Source organism: Lepidochelys kempii, chromosome 6 (genome assembly GCF_965140285.1).
Source record: "Lepidochelys kempii isolate rLepKem1 chromosome 6, rLepKem1.hap1, whole genome shotgun sequence".
NCBI classification, from domain to species: domain Eukaryota; kingdom Metazoa; phylum Chordata; order Testudines; family Cheloniidae; genus Lepidochelys; species Lepidochelys kempii.
In genome coordinates, this window is record NC_136385.1 from 85,425,292 (window position 1) to 85,439,205 (window position 13,914).

At 35.4% G+C, this 13,914-nt stretch overlaps 1 protein-coding gene across 3 annotated transcripts in view; it reads left to right on the forward strand.

Annotated features, from left to right (window-relative positions):
* AKAP6 (A-kinase anchoring protein 6) overlaps window positions 1-13,914 on the forward strand; it is a 405,099-nt gene that overhangs the window by 333,236 nt on the left and 57,949 nt on the right. For all 3 annotated transcript variants that reach the window (XM_073348987.2, XM_078853347.1, XM_078853346.1), the window contains exons 10-11: window positions 5,129-5,275; window positions 8,749-8,973. In XM_073348987.2, the coding sequence (XP_073205088.1) occupies window positions 5,129-5,275; window positions 8,749-8,973 (372 nt within the window). The remainder of the gene's footprint in view (window positions 1-5,128; window positions 5,276-8,748; window positions 8,974-13,914) is intronic.

The window sequence follows — 13,914 nt, forward strand, 5'->3', positions numbered from 1 at the left end:
AGTGATATAATTGGAATTAAATTATTAATGGGAGAGACTTTAAAAAAAGATTGTTTTATGATCTTCTATTAGAGAATTTGCAATTCATTTTAATATTTGTAGTTTGATTTATATTAAAGATAATGCAATCTATGTCCAATTAACAATACATGGCCAACGTAATATGATTTCCAGATCATGGAAATGAAATAAGCTAGAAGAGAAAAAACTGATTCTTAACCTCAGATGTAATTTGCTGTGAGAGTTCTGGCAATTTTAAATGACATTGCACTTTTTAATTTTTCGAAAGGCTCAGCAGCAAATTTATCCCAATCAAGAAAACCTATTATTAATTTACAAGGACAATTGTAGGAGTCTTTATAATTTCCCTGTGCAATTATTTGCCATAAATTGCTAATAGTAAGACACATGCAGTTTGCAAGAAATAACGACTGCTGTTTGTCTAGACAGAACACTCAACCAAGGTCTTGAATATTGTCCAGAGGTTCTAGTTGTGATGGTTGCATATGAAATATAACCAAGCTTCTGGACAGTTTGTAAAATGTCCCACATTGATATTATGACAAAAGGTGGAAGCATTAAGAGCTGTTGTGAAGGGTAGGCTGGCCTCTAGCAGATTCCGTCACTTTGCTTGTATACAGCTGAGCTTTGGACCCTGGACTTTAGAATAAAGAGAGTCTTTGTTCATCACTGAATGGCATTAGGCATGGTGCTTCCTAAGGGGCCACCATGAAGCCTAGCATGAAGAGTGCAAACATTATCCAGAAAGCACAATGTGAGTGTGTGCAGAGAGATGATAGACACGTATCTGTATATCTGCATGACTATACATATATGCAAGTATATTTCATGTATATTTTAGTGAATGTGTCCACAAAGCGTTTTTACATGTACTGACATGGACTGAATACAACTTTTTTGCATGCATGTATGTACATAGATGCACCATTTATGTATATGTATGTGTGTGTATCTGTAGCAACTGCATCACTGCAGTTTTATAAACTTGTAAAATATAATTCTGGTACAAATAAATTGCAGATCACTTAATCTTGATCTCAGTCATATACTATGTAGTGTCATTAAGAGAAAGTTAAAGTTTCATTTTGGATAATACGAATGATGGAATGTAGGTCTACAAATTGTGTAACCTTATTCCAATAACTGAGAAATTTCACTGGCTTAATTCTTCTGTACTTTGTAGCCATAGCTCCACTGTGTGTTCAGTATGTCTAGTCTCTTTTCACTATAACCAACAGAAGCACCATACAAAAGTCTTACAATGGATGTCTTAATCTCTCTGTGTGCTTTTAGAGCATTATTTTGAATTCCATCATGCAGCCTTTTTTCTTTCCTCTTCTGAAGTTTTATTACAACAACAGAATTCCCAGGGAGCTTTAGGGGCAAGGTTCGCATAATATTGCCCTAAAGTTTTGCTTTAGGGGTGGAATCTGTACCCCAGCCCTGATCATCTTTTTGTGATGTTTCTCTTTCTGAAAGATGCAGTGTGCAGTCTTACAGCGTTGTTAACGGTGTACAGATTTTTTTTTATTATTTACCAGACAGTGCACATCTACTAACCTTTCATGATGATTTCTTTCTCTGACCTCTCGGTGACTAGGCATCTTGTTCCTTAACACTGAGGGAGGCTGAAAAATGCTTGAGTTGCTCAATGTGTGCCTTCTATACCAGTTTCAAAATGGCTTATTCTTCTGGTTTCCATGGTGACAATTAACACTGTTACAAGGCATTGTTCCAGTCTCCATTTGGGCAGAATTTTCGGGTGTGATTTTCCACACACAAACACAATTATTTTTATATTTATATTTGTATATATATGTAAAGTATCCCTTAGCATAAGTGTCAAAAAGGGGGAGGGGTCCTCAATCAAGTCTTCCTAGATTTCATAGAATATTTCTTTCTGACAGAAATCACTTACTTCCTTTGTTTTGGAATTCAGGTACTTTTGGTTTTAAAAAAGTAGCCACCTTTAATATGAATTTGTCAAGCATCTTAATGGATAAACTCTTCAGTGATTTTTTTAAAACTCCTTTTTTTGGGCAAAAAATGTTCACATGGAGGGGAGGAAAAAGAATCGAAATTCTTAAACATAGATACCAATGCTTCTTACTTCTACTGGGTGGATTCATTAACACAAAACCAGCCATGCATGCACACACACACACAGCTAATCATGCTGTAAGTACTTAACAGTATTTCAATGTGTATTTTTTTTAAGTTTGGTGGGGCAAGTGCTGTGGAAAATTAAATATTAGTCATTTATTTATTGCAGCCACTGTGAGAAATCCTGTGACTTTAACTTTCTTAATCTCATTTTTGGCTATTGAACAGTAATCTATATCATAGCATTCAAAGACTGTCACAATGGAGCAGCCTTTGCTCACTTAATGCCGCAGCTAGAATGAATATGAAGATTAAATTATCTTCTCACCACAGGATAAAGTAGTCCTCCTAGACTAGGCTTGTGCAGCACTGATAGAGCTGGTAGCTAATTTTGCCATGCAACTGCTTAGAGTGTAGGTGTTTAATGGATTAAAAAAAAAGCATTAGCATCTAGTGCTATCAGTCCCTAAACTGTACCTGCTGTACATTAAGCTCTTTCCTTAAATTAAAATAAACACTTCACTTTAATTTTCATAAGTGAACAATACTGACTTTCACTCACATACCAATACATATAACAATTAACTGAATTCTTTCATCTTTTACTGTTACTGTATAATGCATTCTCTATCAATCATCATCTTTTGTCATGCTTTATATACAGTAGGTTACATGGTGACAGACAGAAAGCATACATAAAGTCTAGTTTATTTTTTAATAGCCTTTTATAACATCTGTCACAGAAACGATTCATGCTATGCTACATTGCAGAATTATTTTATCTAGTACAAAATTAAGTGAAATGTCTTAGTTTTTATGTTAACATGAACATTATTGTTATGAAACATATGCAACCTGTATCTTTTTGTCATTGATTTTATACTGCCCAGAAGCATAACCAAAATCTAGTTCAGACAATAACAACCAAATCAGTCAATCACATGTGAAAAGTGTTAACTAACCAAAGCCCGCACCAGTGTCACACAGCTAGAGGACTCTCTTAGTCTATTAATTCACTTGGAAAAAGAAAAGGAGTAATATGTACTGGGTTTCCTAGCTAAACTGGATTTCAGTGCCTAGCTATAAACGACTATGGATTCCCCTTGATATTACATGTACTTATGGAAATAATTATGCAAATCCTTTTCAGTTATATCATCGTTAAATAGAAATCAGATTACATAAAGCAGATTGTAATCTCCTCTAGTCACCATTCTTGCTGAAAACACAATAATATAGGGCCAAGAAGCATACTTGTTGAACATTTTAGTCCAATGAATCTGGGTTATCTGCGGGTTGATGCAATTCCTCGATGCAAAACCCGATTGCCTCCTGTTATCATGCATGTTTAGAAAGCACAGTCTGTTTTCTATCTATCAGAAGACAAGTTCTTTATAAATTTTAAACAATTCCTTGGTATTTACTATGAATATTCATGCAATTTTGGATTCGCAGACACCTGATCAGTGTTCATTAATAATGTGAAATGCTTTAAATCACCTCATTTAAAAGATTTTGCTCTGTGATCCACAAATGACTAATATTTTGTGAAGTTTACATAATACAAAGGATGTGCATGTGTTGTGTAAATGGAAGATTAAAATATGAAACTAACAATATGCAAACATATGCATGGAAATGCTGAGGACCTATTAGCTGAAACAGTGATTTCACACGTTTCTTATTTTCTTTAAGCTGCCTCCAATTGTTTTTTTGTTTTGTTTTGCTACAGTACACGTTCTTAGATCTGGCAAAAGCACCCATGTTTTAAACATTCTTTATTCTAGTTTAATTTTTTTATACTTAGGCCAGATATTAACATTTTGGGTAAGAGATACTGTAGTAGCTTTCTTGGCTGACTTTAAAGCAGAGAAAGCTTAATGTTGAGGATGCAGTTTGCTAATAGCTATGCATAATTTATGTAGGTTTTCTAAACACTTGTTTGGGAAAATGTGCTGTGTTCCCTTCGCTGAATAAAAGGTGCGTTTTTTGGCAATATAAGAAGTCCCATTTCAACAAATGTGCTTTTACATAAGAGTGTGTGTTGTATTTTCTCATTTACTCTGCAGTCCACTAAAACATAATTAATCATTGTAGTAACCATCATATATAATGCTAACTCAGCTCTAGCAGAACACATGTTTTAAAGAGATTTACTTACCACTATGTCATGCAGAGATGCCTGTATGTCCTTTTGTGAAAAATATAAGAAGTAGCCAACTGAAATATTTAGAGATTCACTTTAAATTAATTTTGTAAAATGTTTGTTAAACTTCTCTTTATCCTTATTTTCCATCTTCTTTTTAAAAAGGTAAATAATCACACTGGAAATAAAGAGCAATTGTAGGCTGAAGAAGCATTTGAACAGTGTGAGCATTGTTGCTGTTCTTATTTGTGCCACCATTTTAGAGCTACTAAAAGAGTGCTTCAACAAAAATATAGTCATTAAAATTTTATTGAAATAAGATATGAATAACTTTTAGCGTGGTTAAAATATGATGTCAACATATGCCATAACTGCATAGCTCTCAACTTCCTGAGGCCCAAATATGGGGCAAAACCCAACAGGACAAACAAGAGAAAAAAGTTGTGCCGGAAGCTTACAACAATGTGAAATGTTTTCATTTTCCTAGTTTCACGTTCATGCTTCAGTATTTCTGATAGGAATAACATACCTTAATAAAACACCTGATTTCAGGGACACAAAGGTAGATCAGGTTCTAGATGAGGGACTGTTGGAAGATATGTCTAATTTTGTTGTATGCAATCAGTTGCCAACTTTTCTCACTTAAACCTCACCCATGCAAACCACCTGTTCACTGTGCATCTGAAATCCTATGGAAAAATCCTTCCCAAGACACATTAATAAGGTTGTGTGTTTTGATATATAAAAAAGGAAGCTCTGTGATCAGGATGACAATTGAGCTTTTTGATTTTTAAGGGTGAATTTTAATAGAGAAAACAATTTACTGTAGCTAATGTTATCTTTTTCTTCTCATTTTAGAGATATAATGTAGAAATGTCAATCAGGCACCCGAAAAAGATGGAACTGCTTAGTAAGGTTGAAGCTTTGAAGAAAAGTGGTGTTTTACTACCAAATGATCTCCTTGAAAAAGTGGATTCAATTAATGAAAAATGGGAACTGCTTGGGGTATTTGCATTTTTATTACTATTTGTGGGTTATGTGTACATTTTTGTCTGTTGAAGTACGCTGTCTGTCTGATTTCTAATTTGAGGCACAAATATCTTGCTCTTTCAATTCACTACATACGTTTCAAACAAGCTACTCATACTATTATAAAAAAAACTAGTATTTTCTTCTTCTGTTAATTTTTTTTATTCCATGCTTGTCACCTGTCTTACTTTAATAATTTTAGTTCTCTAATACATAAAGAATGTAAGTAAAATATGCCGTGTATTATGGGCATGCACCAAGTCAACTATAATACAGTATATCTGATATACACTGGCTGTCATGCTTGAGTGAATGTTAATAGAATTTATTCTGAAGGTACATGTTAGAGACATCTACTGTTTAACTATTTACTATACCCTTAAGATGAAAAGTGGGCTTGTCACTACATATTTCAGGTGATATTTATGGCTCAAAAACAAATATGCAAATTTGGTACAAATCTGAATACCTGAATCTAAGAATGCAGCCAGGATATGTTTCATGCTGCTGTATTCAGCTCACTTTTGACAAAAGCCAAAAAAAAGTTTCATGTAATTCATTTCACGCTATGATGGGCTGGGTCTCAGCCAAAGAGTGAGATACAAGAATTTGCAAAAAAAGCAATATAGTGATTCTGTTACCCAGAGACTAGTGATGGCACTGTACAGGAGACACCATTGTCCTACTGTTGTAAGACAGCTGAGAGAGAGAGAAGTTAAACTATATTTTTTCATCCACTTCTCTACTTAATTGCCTACACTTCAAATCAAGGGTAAGATAAATTTATAAATTACTTTAAATGATTAATTATAGATGTGTAATATTAGCAATACAGTTGTACAGCATACTTTTGCATGCTATTATCTTACTTTTAGAAATGGTATTTCTAATATATTGCAAATAAAGCTACATACACAACTTGTCAGGGTCAGCTTAGATATTGGCTTACGTCATTTTAAGTTGTGTAGTAATACAAAAGCCATTTTACATGTTTTTTCTTCTGTGCGGTTCAGCTGTTTCAAACAACTTGAGTCTATGAATGTGCCAATTGTCACAAAAAGTTGTTTGTCCTACCAGTAGTTTAAAAAGTAATGTGCAGCATTTCTAAATTCATTGTTAAATGATTGAACAGCAGTGTTATCATTCTTAAAAAACAGAATTTGCTAAGTTCTTAGTCTAGCTTTTTCAACTAATGAAGAATTATGGCAACCAATTTGTATTTAAATTGTTTAAAAATAATTCTATTTATAAACCTTGGTTGACATTTGTGACTTGAAGCACATTTAATCAATTTAATTCAAGCTCAATACCACACCTCTGGTTACACTTGATAGGATATAAAGACAGTTTGAAAGCAACTAATGTATAATCCTTCTTAAAATCAGTTTTCAAAATGTAAATAAAAAAACTACCCGGTCTTTTTAAAAATACATTTAAAAAACCTTATCTCTCAGCGCATTAAAATCAAAATATAATTTTAGATTACTTTTGGAATCAATTTCTGCATTTACAAGAAAAATAAAAAATACAGTTTTCCTGCTAAATGCTATTTCATGTATAATAAGCAGAATTGGATAGAGTTTTGCTTAATTCAATAAAAACCTCTGCAGAAACTAGCAACACTAGGCGAACTGTTTTAATTGGCATGATTACATTTTAATTGGCATGAAAAAAATTAAAGACAGATTTTAACTTCTAACAATGGTAAAATAGAGGGATATGGTTTTTAATATTACTTTCATCTAAGGTGAACAGTGTGGAATCGAAATACATTAGAATGAAATGTCAGTGGTGCGTACAGTTTAATCTGTGAAATTTTGTCCCCTGTGCTGAATATTACTCTGTCTCAATTGCATATTAAACAACCCTATCAAGGCAGGCATTGGCATCTGCTGTGCTGACACAAATTGTGAATTAAATGAAATTGATGTCCTCTGTCGTATATTTATGAAGACGGACCATTCTCTGAAGTATTCTGTTTATGAAGAATTTATGATTGCAAACTGTTCCAGAACAAAAAAGTGGCAATAAATTCTTTTTTGTGACCCTACTCTCCAAGGGCATTGATTTCACCTCCTGCTGCTACTTTTGTTACAGCATAAAAACAATAGCTAACTCTTAATTCCACTGAGAGTCTTCAGATTATCAATATTTCCACCATGAAAATAGAAGGGTGTTGCCAAGAATGCATGTTTTCAAGTTATGGTCTCCTAAAGATACTATTTACACAATGTTACACAGTAGATTAATGTCTGTTAATCTAATTTTATTTGTGTTTTAAAGCTTATTTTTGGAGGCTTAATTCATCACAATAAATCATGTCCCAGTGAACGGGGATGGTACATTTTCCACAGACAGACATACAGGGTCACTTAAACTGTATCTTCATGTTACAACAATTAAGCCCTGCTAATTATAAATTCAAAAGGTTATAGGATATGGTTGTCAGTATTTATTCAAAATTCTACAATCAATAGCACAGATTTAGTGCTTATAATAAGTGTTGGACTGACAGCCTTTTACAGGTTAGATGAAACACAGCTTGGCATAATAGAAGCAGGCAACCACATGCTTCCACTGTGATGTTGAGGGATTGCCTTTTAAGATACTGAAAGGGAAGTTAAGTCTCCCTGCACAATCCATCCTTGGCCTCTTCAGCACATTGGTTATTCTCAGAATGCTCATTCCGGAAAATGTTAGCTAGTGTTTCTTTTACTATAAAAGCTGTCTGAAAAAGCTACAGTAAAGTAATTTAATTGACAGCCATAGGTGAATGTTTATTCTGGGCCAAAATTTTTAAACTTTTTGATGCTTAAAGTTAAGTACTTAAATCCATATTTAATTATCTAATGTCAGAGGTTCTGAGCACCTGAAATTCCTATCTCACTGGAAGCTGTAGGTGGTGTTCACCCATTTTGGCCAGATTTTGGCCCAATTCTAGGTTTAGAATCCAAGTTTGAAAACTTTATCCTAGGAATCCATACTTTAAAAATATATACAATGGCCATTCTTAAAAACTTGTGATTTTAGGTAAGGTTAACTCATTATTTGTAATATTTCCTATCCTTACTATGTGGTAAAGTTATTTAGTTATCTTAAGTTATCTTAAGCAACTGGCAAGTGTTCCTAGGTGATCACTTTACAAAGTTAATCCAACGAGTACAATTTTGTCGTCTTTGTCCATAATTATTATGAAAAAATCCATTTGTCCATTTGTCCTGCTCTTCCTCCCACTGAAGTCGAAGAAAGTTTTGCCATTGACTTCAACAAGGAGAAAATTGGGCCCTAAATGAGAATAAAGGATACAAAGAATGAAATTGATTGATATTGGTAATAACTGGAAAAATATTACTGGTCATCTAACAGATGGTTCTTGTTGCTCACTAATGTGTGATATGTTTTGGTACATAAAATTAATCTCTGTTTTTTTTTTTTATTTAATGCATTAGAAAACACTAGGAGAGAAGATCCAAGACACAATGGTAGGGCACAGTGGGTCAGGTCCACGTGACCTGCTCTCACCTGAAAGTGGCAGTCTGGTAAAGCAGCTGGAGGTCAGGATCAAAGAGCTGAAAGGGTGGCTGAGAGATACAGAGCTTTTCATCTTCAATTCCTGTCTGAGACAAGAAAATGAAGGAACAATGACTGCTGAGAAACAACTGCAATATTTTAAGGTAATTAAAAAAAATCATAGTTTTGATAGCGAGATTTCTCTTAATAGTTAGATAAAATATATATCAGGTAATGATAATACAATATATGTACATATGTAATCGTACATTTACATTTATACCTGCATTTATATACAATGTGTTCATGTAATGTACTGTTGCACACTAACGGAGAAGTTATTATTCTACAGTAAAAGTTCAAAGGGATGCTCTCTGTCATCAGAATTTGCAAAGCAATTTGTGTCTTTTATTTTACTTCACTATAAACTTGGTTTCAATATAAATGATTGTGTATTGCAGTCTCTATATTGAACACTTTAGTTCACGTGTTGTATAACACCCTAGTTTAATAGACATGAGACCTGAGTCTCCTCTCACTTGAGGCAGGGGTAGCTGTACTGAAGTCAGTAGTCCCACTGGCGTATACCTGATATAAGTGAGAGAAAAATCAGGCTTATTGACTATAGATAGGTAGAGATAGACACACCCACTATGAGATTGGCCACAATCTAGTCTTGAGCCTGGGACTGGTGACAGGGGATGCAATTTACATCTTTGTCATATTCAGACCATTACCTCCTTCAGCTGGAGGCCAGGACTCACCTTTGCTACTGTTAGTATGAAGGACATATTTTATTGTTCCATTACCAGTTTGTGAGGGAGTATGTTTGTGTTAATGAAGCTCCGACTTGGTTGGACAACAAGATTGTCTTGTGTTCATAGTTGTGAGTATGTTGTCTCCAAAACATCACCTCCTCAGTGTCATCTCGCAGGTCATCTTGCTCTATGGATGATCTTTGACAGATGAAATAAGAAAGAAGAGGGATAGACCATCAATTTTAGGGTTTTAGAAATCTTAAACCATTGCTGAGGTAAGGGTGATGAGGGTTGTCTCTTCTGCAATATCCATGAAGTCTCCATCAGCGGCACTCTTCCAGATGGTAGACAGCTTACTGAGTCTCACTTTAGTTAGGGTGGCAATTCTGCAACAGAAAAGCTTCAAAAACAGACTCCAAGGAGAAACTGCTGAGATTGAATTAATATGCAAACTAGATACCATTAACTTGGGTTTGAATAGAGACTGGGAATGGCTGGGTCATTACACATATTGAATCTATTTCCCCATGTTAAGTATCCTCACACCTTCTTGTCAACTGTCTAAATGGGCCATCTTGATTATCACCACAAAAGTTTTTTTCTCCTGCTGATAATAGCTCATCTTAATTAATTAGCCTCTTACAGTTTGTATGGCAACTTCCACCTTCTGTGTGTGTGTGTGTGTGTGTATATATATATATATATACAAATTTATTAGAGCATTAGCTTTTGTGGCCTACAGCCCACTTCATCGGATGCATAGAATGGAACATATAGTAAGAAGATATATATGGGGTGCTGGAAATGAAGATATATATATCTTCTTACTATATGTTCCATTCTATGCATCCGATGAAGTGGGCTGTAGCCCACAAAAGTTTATGCTCTAATAAATTTGTTCGTCTCTAAGGTGCCACAAGTACTCCTGTTCTTTTTAGTGTGACAGGATGCGAGCGACTCTGAAGGAAGTGACTGTTGGACTAATGTTCAAGAAATGAACCACTGAAACTGATAATCTCGGCAGTTCTAGCCAAGCCTTGAATCTTCCTGTTTTCAGAAAGATTGTTGAGAAGTTTATAGCAATTTGAGGGCGTTGTCTAGATTGCCGAATGAAGGGAACTGTGCTTTACGGCTGGGGAGGAGGGAGAAGATGAAAATTGCTGCAAAAGGGTCAGCGTGGTCGCTGACTCATCCCCTGGGAATGAAGGGTTTAAAGGGGCAGCCCTGTGCCTAAAGCTTCCTTTTTACACAGAGCAGGCTGAGGCAGCACCCACTCTCCCTTCCCTTTAGGTGGTGAAATACCAGGTTTGGTCAAGACCTGCTGTGGGCATTACGCTAGCTGCCCCTTTTTTCAGGGGTGCTGGAAAGGAATTTTTCCCCTTATCACCATATCGGCCTAGGTGCAGTTGGGGTTTTTACACCTTCCCCACCGTGGGTTCAGCAAGGGCTTTGTTCATGCCTGGCATGAAGGGTGGTAGGCTATCTGTCGCAAATCATTATTTAAGTGTAGGGCAGATGTCCAGTGCAGGTACTCCACAGGGAAGGTATACTTGGCTTGGAAAAGGACTTAAAAAGGGGTGTTCTTTAAAGGAACAAACAGGGGAGCGGGATTGGGGACTGCTATGATTGGTATGGCAGGGAGCCAACCCCCCATTATTATAGCCCACCTTAACCTTCATATGGGGGAGGGGGTGGTAAGGTCCAGGCAATGGATTTGCTGGAGAGACCTCAATGGAAAAAGAGGGGGAGCAGGTAATTACAGAATAAATAGGGGGTTACCTGTACTGTACTCTTTTATCTGCCGGGTAGTCCCAGGCATTTAATAATAAAGTTGCGGCCTGATTAAATCCATGTCAAATGTCTCCTGTCCTTCTTTTGGTATAGCCAGACAATGCAGTTTTGGCATTTTCTGGAATTCTTGGTGTTTCAACGATCTCTTCGAATGAAATTGTAGACCTGGGTTAGGATACACATACTGTTTGGTTATTTGTTTGACAATTTTCTGCAGTGGACAAAAACAAATCATCATGCTGATTATTTTTGTTTTACAATTGGATTTGATGGAGATGAAATATTGTAGATGGACCTGCAGACCTTCACAGTAATAGATGCAAGTTGTTAATAGGAATGATTGAGTGCTCATTTCAATTGGAAATCAAATAATTTATTTCAGTCCCTAACTATGGACTTACGAGTCTAAGTTCACAAAGCCATAGTACATATAGACACCTATACACTAGTCCCTGCATCTGTAATGCACATACAACTTTTCAAAATGAGATAAACCTTTATTCAAAAATTACACATAATGTCATGCAAAGAGATCTAAAGATATTAAACAATGTGGCACAATTACCTATGATGTAACCAGAGCACCGCATTACATAGTTAATTAGCTATTAATTACACTATATAAACATCAAATTATTTATTTTCAAAATGGGAGCCATTAGAGTATAAAAAATAAGTACATATAAAATATGGTAAGAGCACATCACTTTGTCATATATATTAAAACCATCTATGTCTCATTAAATCTGAAATCCACTCTTCGTAAGTTTTCCAATCTCCACTAACCTCCTGGGGGGACTGTATAAAAAAGAAAATGGATATAATTAACAATACAACAATGTATAATCCATATATTTGAGAGAGAACATTTAGAACATTTTCAGAAACATTAACTATGCCACTAGTAGGTAAACCTGCTAGCATTTCATTTGACTTACTTTCCACTGAACTATGAGATTAACCTTATTACCATTGTTCACTACAGTACATAAACCATTGTTTCTTAAAGGAAATTTATTGTCCTATGCAGAGTATACATATAGCTACTGCATACAGAGGAATAATCCTGTTAATAAAATAAACACAACGGTGCTTTTGATTTTTATTCTATGGCCTTACATTTTAAATTGTACATATGGTACAGGGAAAAGTTATTTCATTTTGCAGTTGTTTTCCTTTCCCTTTTCATTTGAAGAAAATGTTGAATGCTATAGGTAAACATGATAAGGACATAGGATGGGAACACGATGGTATGCATGGGAAGATGTTTCATTCCCGAATAGACAATTACTTTGACTTATTTTTCTTTTATGAAAATGGATATTGGTTCTGCATTAACTTAGGTGTTCTTTTTATTAATGTGCTGCTGCACCTTTTCTTTTGGAATACTGCTGTCCAGTAATAATACAGAATATTTTTATAGCACTGTCCACCTACAGACCCGTATGGGCTGCACAAACATTAGTGAATGATGAAGCCTCGCTAAACCTTTGCGGTAGGTATTGTTTTCCCCCTTTTTAGAAATGGGGAAATTGAAACACAAAGAAATTAAGTGTCTTCCCCAAGCTCTCCCAGAAGGTCTATGGCAGAGTCAGAGCTAGAACTCAGCTGTTCCAATTCCTAGGACTTTACTTTCACCACATGACCATCCTTCCTGTCTCGAGGTTGCCTCTCAAAAGAGTCCTTATGTGGTGAAGAAAGACTGTTTCTTGTGTTGCTGTTTGTTTTGATTTAAAGTTCAATTTGTGCTGGATATGATTTTTCAGTTTTCCTTCATTATTATCAGAATGAGTGCTAGCTACTGTCATCATTTGCTATATTGTGTGATTATTTTGTTCTACATTTTTCACAGCAACAAAAAGTCCTATATATTCTGGTCAGCTCAGTATTCTGTACGTAGCACTAGGTATGACTATATTGGAAACCAGCATACTCAATCACTCCCTCCATCAGCTTGCAGGGGCCAGAGGCTGCTGCAAACATTTTTCACACTCAGCTCCCAAATGAGAAGAATGAGCTTCATTTCAGTGTATAGTGACACTTACTGGCTGATCAACAGTGATGTTAAAGTGAGCTTGCAAACACCGATTAGTCCAGCCTGTTAGGGGGAGGAGAGTTGTATTGACAGGATCCTTGTATACAAAGAAGAGTATATAGATTAGATAGGGTTGTTTTATGTTGTTGAGCATTAACATTCTTGTTAATTTATTTTATACTATTGCTAAGCCCAACCATTATAAAACTCATGAATTAGAACCTCAAAAATCATGAGATTTTTAAAAAATATATAAATTTGGGGGTTTTTTTATTGCTCTTCTGGTTTTTGAGTTGTTAGGGTTCACCTTTTCAACCTTTTCTCTGCAATCACGAGGGCCAGAAACATACTCGTTTTTAATGAAACAGGAGATTCTCATATAAACACATAGCTCTAGGCACTGGGACTTTAACAAACAGACCAAATATCATGAGACTCATAATTAAGTTGTGTGACTTGGCAAAACTGATTTCCTAGCTTAATGGTGTTGCCTACACCTGGGAAAGGCAATTTGGGGATGA